Consider the following 25,120-nt stretch of genomic DNA (forward strand, 5'->3'; position numbering starts at 1 on the left):
GCTCTACTCACCATGTAATACTGGATACTGGTGAGCTGAAGACCTTACAGTGCATGACCACACCTTTCCCATCCACTGCCATATATTGCAGATTGTTTTCTGTTAAGATCATGGGCTGGATATCTGGGGAGAGAGTTATCAGCATTGCACCATCAAATATGACAAAATATGATTGGATTAGTCTCTTTATCTCTCATCTTGTGATGCACATTTTTATCAGTTTAATAAAATAAATCCTTTAGGGGAGGTAAGTGGGTTCGCGCAGGGTTATGGAGAGAGAATTGAGATATGTTTTTCTGATTCTGTATTAAATTACAATTTTCTGTATATATATATATATATATATATATATATATATATATATATATATATATATATATATATATATATATATATATATATATATATATATATGTTCACACATAGAAGCATCTGGCCACCTGAGGGGGTGTGTGTCTGGAGATCAGAACAGACAGAAAGAGCTCCACCCGAAAGCCTGTGTGTTATCATGAGGACCTTCCAATCTCTGAACAAACCCAAGGGCTGTCCACTGTCCATATCACACTGCTTCTTTATTGCTCTGTCCACACCAACAAAAACACTGACACTTGTTCACTTCCAGCCAGCACCATGGTGTTTCTGTGAGATTTTTGTTTCATCAAGAGTGAATGAAACCAAAAGCATCTCATTAGAATCCACTACTGAAATTATTAATACCATGGGTCTCTCTTTAAAAGGGTGGAGACACTGCCCTGTATCATATTTGCTAATGAATCCAAAGTTTCTTGCTCATTTCTGGAATTGCCTGTTTTGCTCAAGCATTTTACACTTTCTCACAAAACGTGCATTTTGTAGCATTTTTGCTTTTGACAACCATTCATTAGGAGTCTTGTATTATCCCTTAATCGACAGAAAAACCACCACAAAGACATGATTCCTATCTTCCTGTGAGCCGAGTTACAACTATTTCTTCTGTTCTCAGTTTATTTTCATATGGATGGATGATTCTAATGACATTTTATGCCTAATCCTGATTACCACATTGTCTTCTACTTAAATTTTAAAATTGTAAAATTATAAATTTTGAATGATTCTTTTTGTCATTAAAATCAGCATTTAATAGTTTTTGTTATTTGTATATGTCAATAAAAGCTCTCTCTCTCTCTCTCTCTCTCTCTCTCTCTCTCTCTCTCTCTCTCTATATATATATATATATATATATATATATATATATATATTGTTTTTTTAATCTTTGCATTATAAAATAAATTAAAATTAAGCAATTAAGCTTTTGCAAATCAGCAAAATATTATTTTTTATCTCAAACTGGTAAGACAGCATATTTTGTTCATGAACAAATGCAAATCCGTTACAGCCGTGTACAGTTTACGTACTCTTAATCATGATGTTGGCATTGACTAGGATGGTTCCGTGTCTGTTTGTGGCCTCACACTGGTAAACAGCACTGTTTTCGGGCTTTGCGTTGTGGATGGAAATGGTGCCATCTTTTAAGACCTTCCTATTGGATGTTGGGACCTCTGAAATAGAAAAATAGAAAATATAGGTTAAATGATTTGTAAAAGTATGGTAGGATGCAATTGTATACAGAACTGTGCACCTAATCACACACCTTTAAAAAATAAATTACTGTAAAATGATTAATCTAAGTAAATAGATTAATTTAGACACACAGAAACATTGGTGACACCTAATTGTAATTTTCATTTACAAACTTTATGAGATTATTTGATAGGCCATTTAGAAAGGCATTTTGAAGTCAGTTGGGACAATAACTTGAAATCAGTATAATCATAATTTTTCAGTTATTTGAAACAGGAATTAGGAATGTTTACCGTTCAGCGGTCGGCTGTTGACCGTCCATACAACAATAGGTTGAGGATTTCCTTTCACAACACACCTTATCACCACATCAGCTCCAATCGTCACCAACTGGCTTTGAGGTTCAATCTCGAACTCAGGAGGCTCTGTTCATGCACAAGAACCAAGTCATATATTACACACATGACACAATTCTGATTAGTCAATCGTGGCATTCATCAGTCAGATATTTCCTAATAATCACTGATGTTTGAGCACAATCAGTTGTTACAGGTCAAGATGGGGTGTGTGGAAGAAATGTGGCCTAAACTTTCTTGTTGCTTGAAAATATAGACATATCTGTGTTTACCCAGGCTAAGGTCTATATTGGAAAACATACAGACAATGTGATGAAAATACAAAAACAATAAATATAATGTTATCGGATATCAACTATTAATGGTAATCTGTCAAATATGTGCATAATTGTTCTCTCTATAATTTGAAAATTATTATTTATGATCCCTAAAATTATCATTTTGTCCTTTGTATCGTGTTAGGACTCTATGGTCTGGTTTCACAGACAGTGCTTAGACGAAGCCAAGATAAGGCCATAGCTCAATTAGGACAGTCTTGCAAGCATCCTTCATCTTTGGACAGAAGGTGGCGCTCATTTAACATAAAGAGTGACTTAAAATGCAGACATGATATTGAAACCATTAATAAAGCAACACTGGCACATTTACTGTGGTTAGATTATGAAAGTAATGTGATCAATAATGTGACTCACCCTCTACTGAAACATGGAAATAATGCACAACCTCTCCATGGGGATTTTTGGCTTCGCACATATATGTCCCTTCATCCTCCTCATTCACCATCTCAATAGTAAGCAACTTCCCATGACTCTCCACCACGGCCCTTTCCGGAAGCTTGTGGAAACCTTTTTTTACCCACTCCACCTTTGGCGTAGGGCTGAAAGACAGAAACAATCAAAACATGTTAAAGTCTAATAATATGGTTTTGCGAACTTTTTAATAATTTATAAGTATTTTGATGCATAAGCTCTTAATTGCAAAATAATTTGACAAAAGAATAATTTAAACATTCCTACTAGATTTCAAATGCATTTGAAGTGGTATAATTTAAATGAATGTCAAGCTCCTAACTGGATTAACACATTTATGAACTGATAAAACAAATTAGACAATGATACTTACAAGCCCTCTGCAATACACTCCAACTGAAGATCTTTGCCTTTCACCAGATATGTATGAGACTCCTTTCCTGTGGGCGTCAGTAGACTGGGCTTCCTCTCCAAGAGAGAGTTTGCTTTATAACAGTGAAAAGGTTAAGCATGAAAAATACATTAATATAATATAATATAATATAATATAATATAATATAATATAATATAATATAATATAATATAATATAATATAATATAATATAATATAATATAATATAATATAATATAATATAATATAATATAATATAAAAACATTGTATCAAGTTGTCTCAGGTGTGTTGATTAAAATGTTTAATTTCTACACAACTAGCATTACCAAAAAGTACAGCGAAAATACATTTTTATATAAATGATTCAAGAAAGTGCTGTAACACACACACACACACAAAAAAAAAACACATAAATAAATAACACACATCTGATCCAATACAGAGAATGAGTCATGGATGAACCTATGAATTATTCCCATTAATTTATTACAGAAAACATTTGAGATTTCCAAATCTAGGCTAAAGAGAAGGCAAGTATGATGTGACATGGAATGAAATAATTAATCAAAGCTAACTAAAAACAAAGAAGCTGTTCTACGCCCCTGAAGCATCCCTAATGAATGTCACTCACCATAACCTCTTCTGCTACCAGAGTCTGAGTCCTTCATTAACTTGTCTTGGATGAAGAAATGGAGACAAATAAAATATGTGTGGCAAATGCAATAACAGCTAAAACAATAGATAATATGGATATGAAATACACCAACAAGTCTCCACATGAAGTATCACAAAAGCACAGGAAGCATCAATATCTACCAAGCTGATTTGCTGAAGTCAAGCAAGTGCTTGGAGATTGACTACATGAGGAACTGGAGGGATGTAGCAAATGCACATGACCGACATATCTGAAATCGATGCTGGTCATGTAAAGAAATGATCACGTTATGCAATCAAACTCTTGAAATGAGTATTTCAACGTACTGCTTTTGACCACAACAGACATGGCATTTTTCTGAACGATGGTTCGAATGCGTGGGAAGGCGGCAAAGCAGCAGTAATCTCTGCGACTGTCGGTCTCAATGGCATTTGAGAAGTACAGGTTCCCGTTGAGACCCATTGATACTCTTTCGTCCTGCTCGATGTGCCGTAGACCTGTGATGTTTCACAGAAATTGAGAAAAAAAAAAAAAAAACGATTAAAGCTCAAACCTTTTTTTAGCTTAGTAAGAGAGATATTACAGCAACACTGTGATTAGTTTAATGAACATTAATAGATGTGGACATGGGATAGTTCACCCCGCCAAAAATTTTTTCTCATCCTTAAGCCATCCAAATTGCAGATGAATTGGTTGCTTTGTCAGAACAGATTAAAAGAAATTTAGCATCGCATCAATTGCTCACCAATGGATCCTCTGCAGTGAATGGGTGCCGTCAGAATGAGAGTCCATCAGCTGATGGAAGCATTACAATAATCCACAAGTAATCCACATGACTCCAAACCACCATTTAATATCAATGGTTTGATGTTACTGTTGATTACTGTAATGTTTCTATCAGCTGTTTAGACTCTCATTCCGACGGCACCCATTTACTGCAGAGGATCCATTGGTGAACAACTTATGAAATGCTTAATTTTTCCAAATCTGTTCTGATGACAAAACAAACTCATATACATCTTGAATGGGTATTTTAAGAAAATGTCATTTTTGGGTGAACTATTCCTATAAGTAATACAGTTTGTAGCTTTATTATTATAAAAAAAAAAAAAAACTGCATACCCGACTCAGAAGAAGAAGCCATTCGGTAATTTTAACTGTGCAATATTGATCTGAAGATCACTGAATGCATTTTGGTTGTGTTTTAGAGTAATTAATGCAAATAACCTAACTGGCACTTACTCATCGTCATCCAGTAGATCTGCAGTGGGGGGATTCCTTTGGGTGGGTTGCACTCCAGAATGACTGACTGACCTTCCATAACCTCTATCGGATCGATGATCTCTTTAGGGAACTTTGGAATATCTGCAGAAATTAACAAACAAAATGAATCGATACATACCATTATAAACCATTTTACTATTTAAATTACCACTAGGTGGAAGTACAATACATATTTTCTTCCCTAAGGCATGCCTGGAAAAATAGCATTTGTTCCAATTTCCCAAATTTAGTCCAAAAATCTGTCACTAACACATCACTCTGCTGCTGAAACTGTACATGTCAACTGAGACAAGTCTTGTTTGGTAAGTGATGACTCTTTGCTCTGGTTACATTTGTGGAGATTTATGTGGTGTTTTTCAGAACACAATGAGAAATGTGACGTCGAAAAATGATGGAGAGAGGAGAAAAATCATTTTTCATCAGCCCTCTCCACACGGTCCATCCACACAGTGTTGAAAGAGAAAGAAAAGCTCCGGGGTTTGTAGCGGGCAAGTAAAATGGATATCCCACTAAGGACCAGAGTGGTTGTTTTATTGGACACTGGTCTCTAAATCATTCCGAAAGCGTTGTTACAGAGCAAACAGCACAAAGTTGTACATTACTTACTCGGAACAATGAATTCAATCTCTTCCGACACTGCGGTTCCTAACTTATTGGTTGCAAAGCAGCGATAATTGCCCTGGAATTCTGTGACGTTCCCATTATTTGGAATGATGAATGTTCCGGAGAAATTTAATGTTATCAAACTGGGGTCCTGATATGGATCAAAGTCTTGACCATTCTTTGTCCACCTGAATCTGAAAAAAAAAATAGAGATGATCAGTAATTAAATGAAATTACACCACTCAGTGTGAGTCCTTTGAAATATGATGAAAACAACACAAGCATGCAAAGAGGATTTCCACATTCAGGTTTTCCAATTTAAAATGGCATCAAATACTCAGACAAGGCTTTGAAATGCCAGTGGGGTGCTTCTGATGTTTTATCTTTTTTTTTTTTTTTTTTTTGTAGCAAATATTAGGAGCTGTTCTACCGATGATCTACCCTGGTGAATTTCCATGTTGGTTTGGTGCTAATGTAGCACAGCTGCACTGTTCAGCCGCCAAAATAGCTGGTGATGCTGATCAATCAGCACAGAAGAACTATGGTAATACTCTTGCGGTTGTTCCTGAAGGTTGTTTCCTCCATCCCTGGTCTAGTTTTCGATGCAAAACTAGCACAAGTAAGTAATTAGTAGAGAAAGATGAATGGTAACATAACTTCAAGCTGGAGATTAATTTATGATAACATATGATTTTATCATATATGATTATTTGATTCACAACCATTTTCATCACTGATATTAATACCTAATGCTTATTGAGCATTAGATCACATAAGAATATACTGTATTTGTTTATAATATATAAAAAATAGAAAACAGATTCACAATATTATAATATATATTTTTTTATCAAATAAATGCAATCTTTCACACACACACACGTCTGGTCAGCTGGGACTCTCCATAGGCGTCATGGTTTTTATACTGTACAGACCGTATACACCAACCCTACCCCTAAACCTAACCCACACAGGAAACTTTCTGCATTCTTAGATTTTCAAGAAACTTCATTCTGTGTAATTTATTAGCTTGTTTACCCGTGGGGACCTCAATTTAGGTCCCCACCATGACACGAGTCCCCATGAGTCTGTGTGTATTCAGGTTTAAGTCCCCACCAGAATAGAAAAACAAGTTCACACACACATTATATATATATATAAATCTTACACTAAACATTTTAATGGTAGGATATTTGTGTGTATATGTTGCTTACTCTGGTAAAGGGTTTCCTGTGGCCTCACACTTCACAGGGAAGCTCTCTTCGAAAGGAAAGGCGATCAGAGAGGCAGGTGAGTGCTCTGTAATTGTGGGCAGCTGCTCCACTAGATAAAGAAACAGCCAGAGAAGAAGTGCTCAGTAGAATGAAATGGAAGGGAAAATGGTAGCATGCATCAATGCAGCAACATAACAGTCCTGATGGCATGCAGCAAATGGAGAGGATAAATGGCTTTGGTTCAATCATAATGCTTTTCCACAATCAGATCAACTGTTTTGATCAATGCATTCAAGACTTAAGGTAAACAAAATGTTCGTTGGAGAACATAATTAGATACTGAATAACTGACTGTGTTTTTGGCCAGAGTGAGTTGTTATCAGGTTATGGAAAATGATCCAGTCAAATAATGTCAGTGAGAGTTTGTTTGTGGTTTACAACAGTAAGAAACTAATGACTAATACAGCTTGAGTGTAAAATTGGATATGCATTAACAAAATCATAATGGAGTGATGGTATGAGTTGCAATTTGACAATTGTAAAGTGGTTTGCTGGCTCTGTTGTTGGAGGATGTCCACTATATACAAAAAAAAAAAAAAAAAAAAAATTCATCTAAATGCTTTGTTTTAAGGGCACATTCTTGTTAACGTTTCTACTCGGTTAACCACAAGAAAAAAAAGTGTTTAATTTGTTTCTGTCTATAAAAAGTTACCTGATTTGAATAGTAGTACAATGGTATCCAAATACCATCAAGTACCATCAAGGTACTTGAATAACATCACTTGAATATTATAAATTAGAAGTACCATGGTATCCCCATCTGATACCATAGTATCAAGGCAGTAACACCCCATTGTAACAGTTCCCAACAAAAGAGCAAATCTCTAAATGTATGCATGATTTTTAAAATAAGTCTCTTGGTTGGTGGATGATAATGGCCTCTATGGATGGAATTTTCTAATTCTATGGATGGTGTGGCGTTACAAACTTACTGTTCACGCGTGCTAAAACTAACAAATCCACCGCAGCAGGAAGAGAACACCGAGAAACAAAAGTGCAGGGATTTGTTAGAACCATATAGATATTACTTCTGTTGTACTACTAACAAATAATTAATTGACATCAAACAATTAAATCCAGGTCAATGATTGATTAAATTAATGCAGCAGAGAGAGAGAGATAGAGAGGAACTGTTGTGTTCCCCTAAGATATCTTGCAGGCCCTAAATATATAATGTGAATAATTTAACAGCAACAAAATACATTTTTATTTGGTTTCCATGGAAACTGTGAAATATATAGTCCTAGCAATAAATTATACCTGATCTCAGCTTGAGTGAGATCAGACACAAACAGATTACAAACACCCAGTTTCAAACATAAGTTGTGTTCACTATGGAAGCCTGCTTCCCACTCAGATTAAAAAATAAAACAATTGATATGACAGATAAAAAATAAATAATAATAATAAAAACATATATATACACTAATAAGAAGTGTGAAAGTCACAAAAAGTCACAATTATGAGATATAAACTCAAAATGATGAGAATTCAAGTAAAAATTTTAAGAAAGTCGCAATTGTAAGATATTTAACCACAGTTGTGATAAAGTCGCATATGTGACTGGACTGATATGAACATGAAGTTACAATTGTTATATATGAAATTACAATGTAGTTTGTGCGATATGAACTTGCAAATCTGAGATATAAAATTGCAGTTGTGGGATATGATGTCGCAGTTTTGAAAAATGCATTCATTTTTTTGTGTAGAAGTTGCAATTGACATGAACATAAATTAGCATTTTTAATATAGTGCATGCAGTCACGTTTGTAAGATGTGAAGTAGCCCCAGCTGACGTGCCACAATTGTGAGATATAAAGACAATTGTAAGAAATAAAGTGGTCATTTGATATATAAAGGCGATTGTGAGATATAAAACAGCATTCCAGAAAATGCCAGATTTTTTTTTTAATTTGTAATAATCAGACATGAAATCACCAATTATATGAATATGAAGTCTCAGTTGTATGAAGTTGCGTTTGTGAGTTAAGTCACTCACAACTGTGATATACAACGTCACAACTGAAATGATATGAAGTTGTAATTGCTGCAAATGGAATATAAATTTAGTTACACAGTCGAAAATCATGAGATAATTTTGTAATTTTGAGACAGAATGTTGCAACTGTGAGATATAAAGTAGAATCTGTAAAGAATTAAGTAACAGTTATGTTATATGAAGTTACAATGTTTTAAATAAAGTTGCAATTAAATAAAAAGTAAAAAAAAGTAAGTAATTTTTTTTGTTTTTTTTTCACACAGGCTTGATTCTGCACACAGCAAACAGTTAAAGTAAAAAAAAAAAAAAAAAAAAAAAAAAACAGGACTGAAAATCTATAGACATATCATTGTAATAGACATTACTTGAATACTACAGAAGAAAATACATACATTAGAACAGGAAGTCATTTATTCAGCGTACCTTCAAGTGGAATATCCAGGGCATTACTCTGAAACCTGATGCTCATATTAAGGCAAGCACCCAAAAGGAGGAGGATTTTCCGTAGCCACCGCATGACTGGCTAAAGCCTCGAAGGAGAGCGGACGATGACAGGGAATGCTGCAGTTTGCCAAGAGTCAGTGCATCTCACGCCAGCACAGTTTGGGGTTGCACTACCTGCACATAACACAACACAGATCTTACTGGCACCCAGATTTCAGCTGCAAACAAGAAATCATTGCAACACACAACCATGCACAACCATGTGTGTATAAACAATACACAGACTTCCGGGGTGACCATATGAATACAGTTGGCCCAAAACATCACATATAAAAACAACCCTGTCACCTGCACAGACACAAAGACTTGCATATTCTGCATGTTTCCTGCTGAGTAACTTGCGTCAACGTCTATTCCAGCTTGAACTGCACCTGCGAGAGGAATCTTCATATTAAAGCTCTCTATCACCGAGTCCCTGGAGACATGAATTGTATTTCTGTAAATTGTTTGTCGGTGTATGTGTGGCAGGCACATTTCTTTCCTCCGTTTCCCCTTCATAACACTGAATACAAAAAATGAAAGCTTAAAAAAAATAAAAGAAATGGAGGCCCCCTGCAGTTATGGTAATGTGCAGCAGCTGTTGCAGAAATTATTCTAAATTATGAATTCATGGCACTATAACGGTGACAGATTTTGATTTGCTGAATGCAGTAGAGAGAGCAGAACCACACGGCTGTTAAATCACAAAGCTTGCAGATGTGCTTAAATATGCAGTTAGAAATATGCCGCTTTGTTATACCAAAGTGGATGAACTTTGAGTTAAATGTCATGTTTGCTGCTGTTGAAGTCATCTTGCACAGTCTCTTGCAATTGTCATGTATGGTAAGGGATCAGTAGTTGCTTTAACCTTTTGGAATCTGGCGCCGAGACATCTGGCTGGAGACAAATCGAGTTCACGCCCATTTTCCCTTCAGATTCATAACAGCGCTGGCAATAAAATGCTGCAGTTGATCGGAGTAACTTTAATGGAGGTCACCTTACATGGTGTACTGGGAATCAACCTTGTACTTCTAAAACTACAATCTGGAGCCTGTTAGTCTAAAACACCTATAATTAGGGTCATACAGAATCTGTATTTTTCGATAGTGAGTTTGGTTTAAAAATCCATGGGGTTCTGTGGAATGGATTTTAAAAGAAAAAAAAAAAAATAGTTAAATGTTGCTGAAAGCACTTTTTGCTGAAAGTAACCAAAATTGTCTGCCATAATATTTACTAAACTCACAGCATAGGGAATGTGTGATGAATGATGAATAATAGGTGTACCAATAGTGGATAATATACAATATATAGTGTCCTTTGTATGCAAGGCAAAAACTCAGGTGTAAATAAAATAAAAAATAAAAAAGGGCTTATTAGTCACTGATTATGTGGATAAATTTAACCAGAAAAAGTAACAATATTATCAATAATTGGCATACCAGTAGCAGATTAGGATCAAAGAAAAAAAAAAAGTTTACAATTTAATTAAATAATGAGTATAAAAAAAATTAAATTGTATTTTACTGACCGTTAAAATAAATAAAATACAATATCACTTGTATGCAAGACAAACACGCAGACAAGGGATGTTTGTAATGGGCATAGCTGTTGCTGATTATGTGCAAAAAATGGAAGCAAAAAAATATTAGCCTAAATAATAAATGAATACAGTAAAAAATGTGAGATTAATCATTACTGTGCCTGTTAGTTTGAGGCCCCCAAGAACCAAACTATGGAGCCAGAAGAATCTCAATAAAGATAAATGCACACACTACAGTCACATTTGCACACACAGGATCCATACATGCACACACATAATTCATAAATACACACACAGGATACACAAATGCACACAAAATTCACAAATGCACACACAACATTTAAAAAGCACAGAAGATTCACAAATGCATACAAAATTCAGAAATGCACACAAAATTCAGAAATACACACACAATTCAGAAATGCAAACAACATTTACAAATGCACTCAAGATTCACAAATGCACAGGACAAGATTCAGAAATGTATTTCTGATGCACACACACATATATCTTGATTTACAAACTGCTTGCGGTCTGTGAACTTCACTGCATTTGTGTGTGAATTTTGAGACTCCCTTGACTTGACTCAACACACAAATGCCTTTTTTTAAACAGGGAATGATCTGCAACCAATCAGATATCTCCCTTGTTTTAGCCAATCACAAGAATGCACCCCACGTGGGGGATTGTTTACTTATAAGCCAATCAGCGAACAACTCACTTTCCTCAGCGAACGACTCACTTACCTCACACAGCCGGCGACTCACTTTGCGCAGCCAGCGACCCACTTTGCGCAGCGAACGACTCACTTTCCTCACGAGTCACGCAGCGAACGACTCACTTTCCTCACGAGTCACGCAGCGAACGACTCACTTTCCTCACCCAGCGAGCGACTCACTTTCCTCACGAGTCACGCAGCGAGCGACTCACTTTCCTCAGCGAACGATTCACTTTCCTCAGGAGTCACGCAGCGAACGACTCACTTTCCTCACCCAGCGAGCGACTCACTTTCCTCAGCGAACGATTCCTCAAGCAGCGAAGTTGAGCGAACGATTCACTTTCCTCACGCAGCCATCAACTCAATTTCCTAAGCGAACGACAGCCGCAGACCCACTTTTCGAAGCCAGAGAGCCACTTTCCTCTCGCAGCGGACCACTGACTCTCTCTTCATGTAGGGACTGAATATTATAATTAAAGTGACTTCTATATTGCATCCAAAAGAATATTTAGATATATTTAAATATTCAAAAGGTTTAAACATTTTTTTTTACTTTCATTAAAATATTTAAATAAAATGAAATAATTGCCTATTGCAAATTTATGAATCCATGGTTAACTTTTTTTTCTGCAGTCACTGGGCTATATGTATTGAGACATTTTTTTAATTTATATTTTGTAAAAAATAATAAAAAATAAACCTGAATTGTAATCTAAACATCTGTATTTTCATACAATTTAATACAATTGCTGTGTGAACACGTTCATGTGATTGGCTTATAAGTAAACAATCCCCCCCACATGGGGTGCATTCTTGTGATTGGCTAAAAGAAGGCAGATATCTGATTGGTTGCTGATCATTCCCTGTTTTAAAAAAAAGCATTTGTGTGTTGAGCCAAGTCAGGGGAGTCTCAAAATTCACACACAAATGCAGTGAAGTTCACAGACCGCAAGCAGTTTGTAAATCAAGATATATGTGTGTGTGCATCAGAAATACATTTCTGAATCTTGTCCTGTGCATTTGTGAATCTTGTTCTGTGCATTTGTGAATCTTGAGTGCATTTGTAAAGGTTGTTTGCATTTCTGAATTGTGTGTGCATTTCTGAATTTTGTATGCATTTGTGAATCTTCTGTGCTTTTTAAAATTTGTGTGTGCATTTGTGAATTTTGTGTGCATTTGTGTATCCTGTGTGTGTATTTATGAATCATGTGTGTGCATCTATGAATCCTGTGTGTGCATATGTGACTGTAGTGTGTGCATTTATCTTTATTGAGACTCTTCTGGCTCCATACCAAACCATGATCTATCACCATTGTGTACCAGGTACCTGTGCTCCGGGAGTTTGCTTCGGGGATTGTCCCTGTACTAGAATTTGCTTTGTATAAAATCATCTGTTAAATGACTATTTACACAGGACATTTTTTCTCAATGACTGTATTTCTTTACAAACTTTGCAACACTGGTGCTCAATAGCCGTTCTCACGTAAGCTGGAGCCCCGGGCTCATTAGGTCACTTCCCTTTTGACTTTAATCAGTTAAACTCACAATAAAATGAATCAACGCTTAACTCTGAGAAGAAAAGAGTATCATGGAGGCAGGCAAATAGAGAGAAAGCGAAAGAAAAAAAGAAGGCCAAAAACTCACAAAATACAACTTTATCAGTCATTTCCACCACTTCAGGAGCTACATTTTCTTTGAAACATTATGAGGTCATTTATTCAAGCATCTAATTAAAGTCCCAAGAGGGGTTTGGTTGGGGCAAGACTATTATGTTCTCTTTGGGGCCGTCATGAAAGGGTCGCCGTGATTTTGCCAAGTAAGACATGCTCCTGTATCAACATCTTTTGATAATCCTGGATCAACATTTTTGTTCAAAAATACAAACTAAACTCAATCCCTACCTCTAAACCAAACCTATCCATAATTTATTCCTAAAATCAGTGGAAAATGATAGCTGATATACCAACGCTATCTCACGACCAATTCGTACGTATTTTACGAGGTGGCTTATTCGAACGAATTTGTACGACCTCACTCATACGATTTCATACGACCCAAGTGACGGTTAGGTTTAGGGGCGGGGTTAGGTGTAGGTAATTCGTACAAATTCATACGAATTGTGCAAATCGTAAAATACGTACGATTTGGCAACAATCGTATGAATTTGTACGGGTGTGGTCGTACAAATTCGTATGAATAAGCCACCTTGTGAAAAATGTACGAATTGCCGTGAGATCGGGTTGGATATACAAGTGTGTAGAAGCACCTAACCCTGATATTAAGCCTAAAACAGATATTTCCCAAGAAGTTATATCTCAATTCTGATTGGTTGATTGGAATGTTGTTCCAGGATCAGCAAGGATGTTGATCAAAGTACAGCATGTTGAACTTGGTGAAATCACCACACTTCACTGCCCCTCCATTTTAACCCCACCATCTGATTCAATCACCACCTTTTTTAGCCACACTTCTGAAGCCCATCCTCCCCTTATTAAGAAGTAATTGAATAATTGACCACTGTGTGGATGAGTTGATTCGCTTCATTCCTCAGTGGGGGCTTTTTTTTTTTTTTTATCGGCTTGAACTCTGCTCCACATGCCTGCATTTCTTCATAATGGTATTAACTTTGCCGGGGAGAGCTTTTGTGATTTATTGCTGGTTATGGTGACCCCTGAGATGACCTGAAAGGATGGGTTTCTACACCCCTTGACTGTTATACTGAAAGGCTTTTGGCTATGGACTGTTGGATTTGGATGCATTTCTTGGAGCCAAAGACAATACCTGAGGCTCTACTGCTTGCCCCGAGACTGCTCTATCTCCCGCAGATGGTGTCTACCTTTAGTGGCCAGATTCAAATCGAAAGGTAACGCACTAAGCTTACTGTATTGTGATTTACTGGCCAATATGAGGTGTTAGGTGGCATATGTTTAACATCCTGATCCAATACAATGCACCTTGGATTTTCACTACTTCACGAATTACAATGAAACCTGAAGTGTAAAACTTAGAGAATTATTTTATGTTCATTTTCATGAACCAGCCATCTGATTAAAACAATTAACTACAATGACTTTATATTACAAAATATAAGAGATTCCTTTATAATTAATCAATTCACCAGAATTAATCAGACATTCCATTGCAATACGACGAGAGAGTCGTTTAGCACCAACCATGGCAACCATATTTGAGAGTTATTCATTTAGTGAAAGTGAAAAAGTGAAAGTGACATTCAGCCAAGTATGGTGACCCATACTCAGAATACGTGCTCTGCATTTAACCCATCCAAAATGCACACACACAGAGCAGTGAACACACACACAATGTGAGCACACACCAGGAGCAGTGGGCAGCCATTTATGCTGCGGCGCCCGGGGAGCAGTTGGGGGTTCAATGCCTTGCTCAAGGGCACCTAAGTCGTGGTATTGAAGGTGGAGAGAGAGCTGTTCATGCACTACCCCCACCCACAATTCCGTCCAGCCCAAGACTTGACCTCACAACCCTTCGATTGGGAGTCCAACCCTCTAACCATTAGGCCACGACTTCCCTCATTAGTCATAAGACTTTCAATCACAACATACAAGTAATTCAGTACAAACTGATTAACTGACATGCATTTTTGTCTTTCCATACAGTAGCAACATATGTGAGAGAGTAATTAAGTATGATTCAGCCAAATTAATCAGTCTTTCCATAGTAACATATGTGAGAAAGTTTAGTATCTTCATCAGAATGCATCAGACTTTCCAGGATGGTTGGGCAATATGGTAACAACAACAACAACAAAAACCTTGGGGTCAACTTAAAAATGTATCTACAACATGATTCAAGCATCTTTTTCTTTATTAACCCTCTAGTTAAAGAAATGTATATTTGAAGTGCACCACACATGAAGTTGTCAACATGATTTGTAAATGTTAAACAAATCACTTGTTAATGTTAAATATCTTTGCAAAAAGGGTGCATGAACTACAACTACATCTTCACAAACTTGTCTTATGCATATGTTTAGAAATAATATAAGGAAAAGGCATTAAAAAATATCAAAAGTCAAGGTAACTCAAATTCAAAATGTCTGAATGCACAACACCAGTAAACAATTATTAACTATAAATGTTCAGTATAAACGATGAACAGCAGATTTTAGCCTGTCACCATGATGCAAACATGAAATTTTAGGCATACAGTAGTAGTTCTTTACCGGTTTTTATTTGATTTGGCTGTTTTTCCACAGTTCTATGTAAACATGGATACATTTGACTGTAGCGCTCACGTCTCTTGCAGTATCTCATGCATAGAACAGCATTCTAAAAATGCGGCGCTCAGGTTAATAGAACTTCAACTCAACTCCCAGCTTCCTGGATATTTTTCCTATTCCACTGCCCGCGTCACATCTTTGTCAACACAAAAGATAATTCTGTGTGAATGGCACCTAATGATATATTCTACTTATGGTCCCTCATAGAGCGAGGTTGACTTCACTGAGCCTCTTGTCATGCAATATCTTCATGTGAATATTCAAGCTAGATTGCCTGAAGGCCTATGAAAGAGCATTTCAGATATCAATAAATCATGCACTTACAAAAAGATCAGCATGAACCAATCAACTCTATCCACTCATTTGTATGGAAATGTCAATAAGACAACATTGCAACCAAAGAGAGCTCCTCTAAGCATTTCAGTCTGCAACATTAAATCTAACAAAGCTCATCCCCATACAGCCTACCTAAGGATTACCCTGTAAACAACAAAGTGGAACTTTCTTAATATCTACAGCCTGCTCTTAATCCCCACGTTTCAGTCTAATGATACTGGCAAGGGGTAAAAGCTGCCCAGCGTGGGAAGGTCTGTATGAACTCTGACCCGGCATTGCCTGGGCAAAGCTGTCTAGAGTAAGAGCCAGAGGAGGAGGAGAAGGTAGAATCTGGGCTGAGAGAAATCAAGAGCAAGATTTTCTCCCCAACTGACTTATGGCATCCTGCCCTTCGCACACTCCACTCGCCCACCGAGAAGACTCATTTAGCATGGAGGATAAGCGTAAATCAGGACAGTTAAAAAAATAGGAAGCAAACTGGCAGTGGAAGGGAGGCAGTTGGCTGTTCAACACTATGAGGAAAAACTATTCCTCACACAACAGGATCTGTCAGTGCCAGAGGATCACCATTTATCTGATTATTACTGGCTGTATTTGAAAAATAAAAAAAAAGCAGCAGAAATGCTTTTGATGCTTACATGTAGAGATACAAAATTAATCTACACACACTGGTTATTTACTGATATCAGTGTTTTTGAAATGTCAACATCAGTATTGGATATTTACTGCAAAGTATTGCCAATTTTCAGATAAAAACAGCATCTACAACCCCAATTCTAAAAAAAGTTGGGACATTTTGTGAAATGCCAGGAAACCTAAAATATGTTATCTGTTCATTCTATTTAACTTTTATTTAACTGAGTAAAGTACATATGAAAAATAATCCAATGTTTCCATTGGCCAACTTAATTTTATTTTGTAAATATAAACAAACTTTGATTTTGATGGCTAAACAAACTCCAAAAAATTTCAGACAGAGGCATGTTTACCCTGGTGTCAACAAAAATCAACTTTTTGTATTTCTTGATGCAGCTACAGACTGTTTTCCATAGTACTCTTGAGCCCATGTGGCTATATTTCACCCAGTGGCATGACAGTTTCTCATACAATGTCCTCTGAGGGCTCAAAGGTCACACACATTCAACCGAGGTGTCCTGTCTTACCCTACACAGTCTGACATTTCTCTGGATTTCCTTTGTTGGCAAAGACAGGATGCTCCATATAAACCCAATTATGATAATCTGACCTATTACCAATTCACCTGCTTGTTATGGACTTTTTCCAAAACAGTTTAACTTGGATATTTTGGGGTGAACTATCCGTTTAAGAGTGCGTTACGGCACTCTTAACAGTGGGCAAGGAAAGATCCAATGCTAGCAAAGCTGTTTACAGTATTTCTACTTCAAATGGTCTCACTGCATTGTCAATAAGTAGACATATATCTGCTATTCAGCACATGCTCAGCATTTAAGTGCCATTTAGTATGAAAACTTTGTGTGCACACTATGAAGGCCAGTAATGGGATTAGCTTCATTCCTGTCTTGTCAAACTGGATTAATATATTCTGCTGCCTGAAGAGTCTTGGTGGCTGTATATCTTTCTCAAACCTGTGGATAAGACCCAAATTCTGGTTTAATCTCTCCAGCACATTTAAGAAATTGGTGAGATTACTCACACTAAAGAGCAATTAGCATATTTCTCCTCAATTTGTGCTTTAATTAGAGTCTTTAATCCATTTAGTCACTTTAATCTCTCGTTTGGCTCGAGTACAGTGTGGACAAAAACATAAAATGGACAAAGATGCTACATTTAGACTACATATTTTCAGAAGCAGCAACATATTATATGAAAGCACACATTACATGTATGCGTGATTTGTTTTTGTTTTTCTATTTTAAAACATTTAAAAATATATGAATTTATTCCTTGATTTTCAGAAGCCATTACTCCAGGCTGCAGTATCACAAGACCCTTCAGAAATCAATAGAATATGCTGATTTGGTGCTCAAGAAAATCAAATAAATTATTATTATTATTATTTTTAATTTATCAGATAATCCTGAAAAAAGTATATCATGGTTTCTACAAAAAAGCAAAAGTGAAATAATGATAATAAAAATTCTACACACCAAGAGACTGAAAAATGTGTTCAAAGCGTTCTCTTTTAAAGCTCAGATAACTTCACTTAAGTTTCATTCATGCATCAGCTTTGTCTCAGATGCTTCTCCTAAAGTAAAAATAGGCCCAAATAAGAGTATAGAGCTATAAAATAAATGTTGTATTTAAAGCAAAGATAATTTGACCTTGGAATAATGTGATGTGTGTTTTTATTCTGAGCACAGTTTAAAACATTGCTGAGATTTCTCAGATGAGACATTAGAGTTCACTTTGGTCTTTTTCTTAGAGAAGCAGAAAACTAACATTTTAATCTCACCACTCTCTCAATCAAAGATATATATACATAAAAATAATCTGTCACTTTTATGAGCACCCATATCACTCTACAATACAATATCTATTAATCTTAAAACATCTGCAAATAAGAACTTGACTGTTCAAGCCCTTCATCATGGCCACTGCAACTGTTAAAAATCAGCATAAATAATGCATAAAATACCAACTTCAACATTCACCAGCTACACAGCATATATATTATTAAAACTTCTGTTCGGGCAAAGCAGAGACATGACTCTAATATTAAATAATAACTATGGCTAACTGAGATTTGACTCTTGCTTTTTAACATGCATGCCAGAGACTGAATGGTTTAATTACCAGCCCATCAATAATACAGCAGCCTGAACGAGACTTTGAGGGGGGAATGGGATGGGACAGGAGGACAAGTGAGGTATGTAGTGATGCTTTGCGCTTAGAGGTAGAAAGCATGCATTTGGGCAAGAATAGAAAAAGATGTGGGCAGGTAGAAGACAGCTTTGGAATAGGGTAGTGGGATGCAGAAGTCATAAACCGTCTCTGTCACTGACAGTGGATGGGAGAAGGATGTGGGAGTGAATGAAGGAGACGGAACATAGATGGATGTGGGCGAAGGATGGTGTGGGTGTGGATCATGAACTTGCCGTATGGAGAAGTGGAGAGATTGTTTTTTGATGGAGTGGGAGAATGGATGAGTATAACGTAGAATGACAAGCAGGTGTACTGACTGAGACGTACAGATGGATTATGAAGCGTCGAGAGAGGAAGAAGAGTGAAACGAAAGTAAGAGTGAGAGAACTATAATCAATGAAAATAGCTCCTAGCCTTAAGTACCCAATGGAGAAATGGCGGATGACCTTGTGACCCCTGTGAAGTGCTTTGACAGAGATTAACGTGTCCCTGGTCAACAGTGCAATTTATTTTAAAAGTGCCATCAAACCAAGAGCAGTTCCTGATCATCAACCTGTTACATGTTTTTCTTGATTGAATGGAGTTGGTTCCCTAGTGGAAATGGTCTCACTACCTCTCATAAATGTTCATGTCAGGACAAAAATACACATGTGGTGAGTAACCAAAGGACAGATGTTATAGATTTATAGTCCAAATTGTTTACATTTTTCATGTATGCTTTTTAAAAATGATTGGTCTAAATAATATGTATCTGTTCTATTAACAATTTCTAATAAGCTGATGGTCTACTGAATCTGAACAAATCCATGTTTTTGAACAAATCTTTTAAACAAGTGAACAAATGAATGTACACTGATACTTTGAAACGTGATTGCTTTCCTGCGTTTAAAGACTATAAAGTGAGTGAAATCTGGGTTATGGAGGATCATTTCATTGGTCGGAACAATAAAACGAACACAGCCCTTCACTAAACATGACTCAGAGAGTCACTGAATGAGACTGAATGAGAATAAACCTTGTTGGAACAAACTGAACAAAGGATCTGTAGGGCATGTTGTTCGTTCAAGATCAAGTAGGTATGCAAGTAAACTTTTTCAGTTGAGTAAATGATGTATTGACATCACTAATAATACCTAAAAGACTCACAAGGCACAATGATTCACTTTTTAATTTTAAAATTAATTAACAGTTTCAGTGTTTTTTTTTTTTAAACAGATTCTTGAGTCACTTAGATGAATCAAAGTCCTCAGAACTACTCTCCTGGATCAGATTCCCTCCTTCTGCCTTCACAAGTCTCTGTTGTATCCAAATTATGATACATTTACATCATCAACTCAAGTCCAACTGCCAACTGTTTACAGCTCTGAATATATAATGACTCAGGAGAAAGTACAAGCTTCACTGTTTTTTTCTTCATGTTCTTACATCTTTGGTTTTACTACCAACCCAAAACACATACAGATTGGCACTCGCTTCTGTCTGCTGCAAAACAAATGAAAAACTGCTGGTTTCGTCTGGCCAGAGTAGAACTGGCACCCAACTAAGCCTGGTTTCTCCCAAGGTTTTTTCTCCATTCTGTCACCGATGGAGATCTGGTTCTTTGCCGCTGTCGCCTCTGGGACACTTACTGTAATTTCCAGTGATTTCATCGACTTGATTGCACAGATACTGAACTGAGCTGGATGAGGACATCGGTGAATTCAATGATGACCTGCCTTTTTTGCATTATTGACACACTATTTTCATATTTAATGCTGTTCAGTTGCGTTGTCACAATCTTTATTGTTAAAAGTGCTATATAAATAAAGCTGAATTGACTTGACTTGAAAAAGAAACAAACACTGTTGCTCGCGAAAGGCATTTTCAGTGAACACAAGTGGTAATGAGAAATGCATTATTCTCAGTACTGTTCAAATACCCTAAATTACGTCTTGCACTGCTGGTCAATATTTCACAATTTCAGCTGTTTAAAGAGCCAAAATTGAGAGCGAGAAAGAAAGAAAGGTCAAAGAGATTGTTCAAATGCTCAGCAATCACAGATGTGCTGTCAAGTAGGGAGGAGGGGAAGGATAGAGAGAGATAGAAAGAGCGTAAACATGTCCTTATTTGTGCCGTTTCAAGTACATGTGAGAAGGAGTGAGTGAGAGTGAGAAATTCCCTTGAGTGTTTCAGCTTTTATAATATATAGATTTTTCCATTACCTTCTTCCTTTGAAGTCTTTGAGATGAGTGGAAGTCTATGTGCCCTGGACAGTGATCATATTAGGCTGCTATTCATGTTGAGTGGCCTGAAACAGGCACACCAGGGGGGCAGGAGTGTTATTTTGTGGGAACTGACACAGCAAGAGCCCTGGCTACATTCATTCAGATCTGACGGATGTTGGCAGTCTCCCAGGCTAAAACTTGTTTGTAGCCAGACAAGATAAATGGAACTTGTGCCCAAGATTATATCCTTCCCCTGACAAATCTAAAGCTAATTTACTTTTTCGTCTTGTAGGCAGAATTTTTTATTCCTAAGGCAACAAAAAAACTAGTGTTTGTCATAGAGTAAATACCACTAATTCCCCTCTGTATATTTTCCAAACAATGGCACACCTGTGTCTATTGACTTTTGTGGTGTGTAGAAGGTGATTCATACGAGCTATTAATGTAGAACATGTTATAACTTGTTCCGTAACATCTGGATAATCTTGTTTTAAATAAGCTATTTGACAGTTCCGTCGGAAGCACTAAAACAATCTGGATTGCTTTACCATTTCAATGCTAAGATAAACCACTGGCCTTTTTATTAATGTGTTACGAAACAGAACACGACAAAAAGTTGTAAAGGGATATTTCTAGAGCAGTTTAAACCATTAAGAAATATTTCAATTTAGAATGAATAAAAAAAAAATGTGCTTATTGGTTTCTGACCTCATGGAGGTGCTTATTAAGATCCATACAGAAAATCACCAAGATTAAAGAATCAAGTTACAGAGCAAGTTAACCATTGCCACATGCTCTCTCATACTAAATAACCAACATAATAATAATAATAATAATAATAATAATAATAATAATAATAATAATAATAATAATAATAATAATAATAATAAAAAAAGAAAAATGCATAAAAATAATCAAGAAAAAAAAGGTTGAACCATCATGTTCTGTTAAGATTATTTATAAAAATGTATTAAAATATTAATTTGTAATTAAACAATTGTTTTTCCTCAAAATAATAATTTAAATAATTAAAAAACAATGGTTTTTTTTGGACCAAATCAACATCCAGAATGCAGATGTTACTGAAGTCGACATGCATTTTTCAAATTCTTTTTGAGAAAAAATCTGGGGGTCAAAATCAGATGTTTTTCCCCCGATAAAAATGACAACAGAACAGAACATAAGAACTAATGAGCCAAAACATTAATATGAGCGTCAAAAAAAATTAAAAGTCACAAGAAACATGGAAGAAAAAAAAAATTGAAAGTTCAAAAAAAGAAAAAATAAGATAGCAATTCATATTAAATCATATTTAAGCACTGAATAAAAAGAAAATCATTTTGCAGATCACACATACTGTTTCACTGTCCCTACAAAGGCTCTCTGTAACACACGTTTGGGGGTCACTGCACATAATACTACAGTAGTAATTCCCTCTACTGGCTTGCTTTTATTTCAAGCTCATACAAACTCATTAAACAGAAGCCTAAATACTCACAGGAATCTGCTGCATTCTTGTCCTCTCGTCCTCAAAAAAGACCTTCTTCTGCTGCTCAGTCTAATCCCACAGGCGTGAAAAACAGAGAGTGCTGAGGAAATCCAAAGAAACGTCTACCACAGTAAACGCAGGAGAGAAGCCCCGCCACTAGCGCGCAGAATGGTGCGGAGCGAGAGAGACACTGGGGAGACATATGTTGCCAAAGCCTCTCGCCTGGCAAAGAAGCTCATTAAACGAGTGACAATCACTCCCACAAAGCCAGATCTGAGTGCTTTTCACATGGACTATACAAAGTAAGAGAGACACAGAGAGAGAGAGAGAGAATGAATGAGTGAGAGAGAATGAAAGAGAGTGGAATTCTGGATTGAAGAAGTTGCATTTAAAGCACTCATGCATGGGGAGACTTTTCTACGTTTTGTGCCATGGATGTCAAGATCCGTGTTTTTCCTTTTGTAGCACTGTCACTACGCCTAAATGGGGTTAATTTGGAGTTTCAGTATCATTTTATATTAAACAGGAAAAAATTGCGATACAATTGCTATGCATTTGCTAGCGTGCTGCAACTGTAGGTAGCATTGGGTGATCAAATGAACCCACCCTAGAGTCTATGAAATACTGGTCTACAGATATGGGTTTCGCTCATTTTCTCATTGGTCAGGGTAAGTAGAAAAGAAAATCTCTTCAAATTTGAACCCTAAATTCCCCTAAATCCCAAATCCTAAGCATGAACAACAGCAAAAGTGATGGTTTCCTTGCCAAACACTACCATACACAATACTATCAGAAAACTATGCATGATCAAATCTGAGAAAAGGTAGGCGAGTTTGATCAGGGTTGGAGCTAAACTCTGCAGTGCATTGGCTGTCCAGGGCAAGATTTGAGGAACACTGTCATAAATCACATTGCTTAATTCTGTAACATTGCGGAATGCAAGATCACCATGAACCAAAATATGATGATAAACCTCCATCTCATCCACTTGATTGACATCTGTCACTGGACAGCAACAGTTCATTTCTACCTCACAAATAGGATTAGATCTCTGGGGATCATGTGATTTGCCAACAGAGCAAACAGCACAGGGCAGGACATGGTCACACAATCTAAACAAAAAAGCCCCACCCCATCCTGCAATGCTGAGGTGAAACTGGCTCACAGTGATGCATGATGTGGAAATGGGTGAATGGGTGTGGGGAGAGCATGAAATCAGAAAGGCTTGACATGTTTGCTTGAATTATGCTGATGTAGGTGAACCTGACATGTCTGTAAAATGGAAGAGTGCCCATATAGGTAAAGGTATAATTATTCTTTCAGGTCTCCAGGAAATGATGCTCTCTGTGTGTCAGGTGCTCTCCGTGTGAGGTGCGATCATACAATGTGCCATCAATTCCAGGAAACATCATTAAACGTACAGGCGCCATAAACACTGCTAATTAAAATTCAATTAAAATGGATTCTTTCATTTGCTTGCCATTGACATGTACAATTAATTTCATTATCTGTGACTCTTACCCATTACAAGCCACGAGATCGTCTGAAATGCATGAAGGACTTCCAAATATTTTTCCATGTAAAATCCTTGCTCAGTGTCTGACAGTTATTTTTTATCTGCTTTCAGACAGGATAATTAATCACTTACAGTAAGTGTGTTTTCGTTAAGCCAAATCCATTTCCCCTGTCATATTTAACATGTTTAATTGTGAAATGTCATGGTGAAAAACTACATTACCCATGATAATTTCCGAGATTTCAATAGTCGGGTTCCTTTTCTCCATAGGGAAATACATTTGACCATAACATACCTTAAAACATTAATGACAGATCTGCAGCAGTGTTTTTATTATAGGTTTTTGTTGAAGCCCTATGTTTGCATTATTTTAAGTATTTTAAGGAACAGTTAGTCTAGTTAGTCTATTTTTCAATTTTTTTTTTTTTTTTTTGCTTCAAATCAAATTTGTAATATTTTGATTCACCTCATAGTCGGTTGATTACTAAGTATTGAGTTAAATGAGTTAACTACTAAGTAGGCGCAATAACATTAATGTTTGTCTTTATAGGCACAGCGAACAAATATAACATCTATATGTATTATCGATGCTAAGCTGTTCTGCAAAGAACCTATTCATCTGAACTTGGGCGGTAATGTGAACAAGACCCTTTTAATGCTCCCCTATAATGGTTGAAGGAGGGACAGAGACAGGTTTTGGCAGGAAGAGAGGGTTGTTTGATAGCGTGAGCAGATTGCCAGACAGAGAGAACACTCAAAGCGCCACTGTGCCGGTGCTGAACTGACGGGGCCCTTCCAGTCCCCAATGTGTCCTTTTTAAGTGCTCGAAGGATGAAGCTGCCATTATGGCCGCACAA

At 36.6% G+C, this 25,120-nt stretch overlaps 1 protein-coding gene across 9 annotated transcripts in view; it reads right to left on the bottom strand.

Annotated features, from left to right (window-relative positions):
• LOC113050330 (neural cell adhesion molecule L1-like protein) overlaps nt 1-25,120 on the bottom strand; it is an 83,664-nt gene that overhangs the window by 23,249 nt on the left and 35,295 nt on the right. For 2 of the 9 annotated variants that reach the window (XM_026213191.1, XM_026213192.1), the window contains exons 1-13: nt 22,757-23,017; nt 9,299-9,493; nt 7,806-7,823; nt 6,814-6,922; nt 5,603-5,793; nt 4,955-5,077; nt 4,039-4,209; nt 3,689-3,733; nt 3,039-3,150; nt 2,609-2,793; nt 1,854-1,985; nt 1,395-1,538; nt 12-123 (exon numbers count right to left, since the gene is read on the bottom strand). In XM_026213191.1, coding sequence (XP_026068976.1) covers nt 12-123; nt 1,395-1,538; nt 1,854-1,985; nt 2,609-2,793; nt 3,039-3,150; nt 3,689-3,733; nt 4,039-4,209; nt 4,955-5,077; nt 5,603-5,793; nt 6,814-6,922; nt 7,806-7,823; nt 9,299-9,392 — 1,436 coding nt within the window. In that variant the 5' untranslated portion in view covers nt 9,393-9,493; nt 22,757-23,017. Of the gene's footprint in view, nt 1-11; nt 124-1,394; nt 1,539-1,853; nt 1,986-2,608; nt 2,794-3,038; nt 3,151-3,688; nt 3,734-4,038; nt 4,210-4,954; nt 5,078-5,602; nt 5,794-6,813; nt 6,923-7,805; nt 7,824-9,298; nt 9,494-22,756; nt 23,022-25,120 lie in introns of those variants that run through there. The other 7 variants (XM_026213186.1, XM_026213193.1, XM_026213194.1 and 4 more) reach the window with 7 other exon arrangements.

Source organism: Carassius auratus, chromosome 31, assembly GCF_003368295.1.
Source record: "Carassius auratus strain Wakin chromosome 31, ASM336829v1, whole genome shotgun sequence".
Lineage (NCBI taxonomy): Eukaryota > Metazoa > Chordata > Actinopteri > Cypriniformes > Cyprinidae > Carassius > Carassius auratus.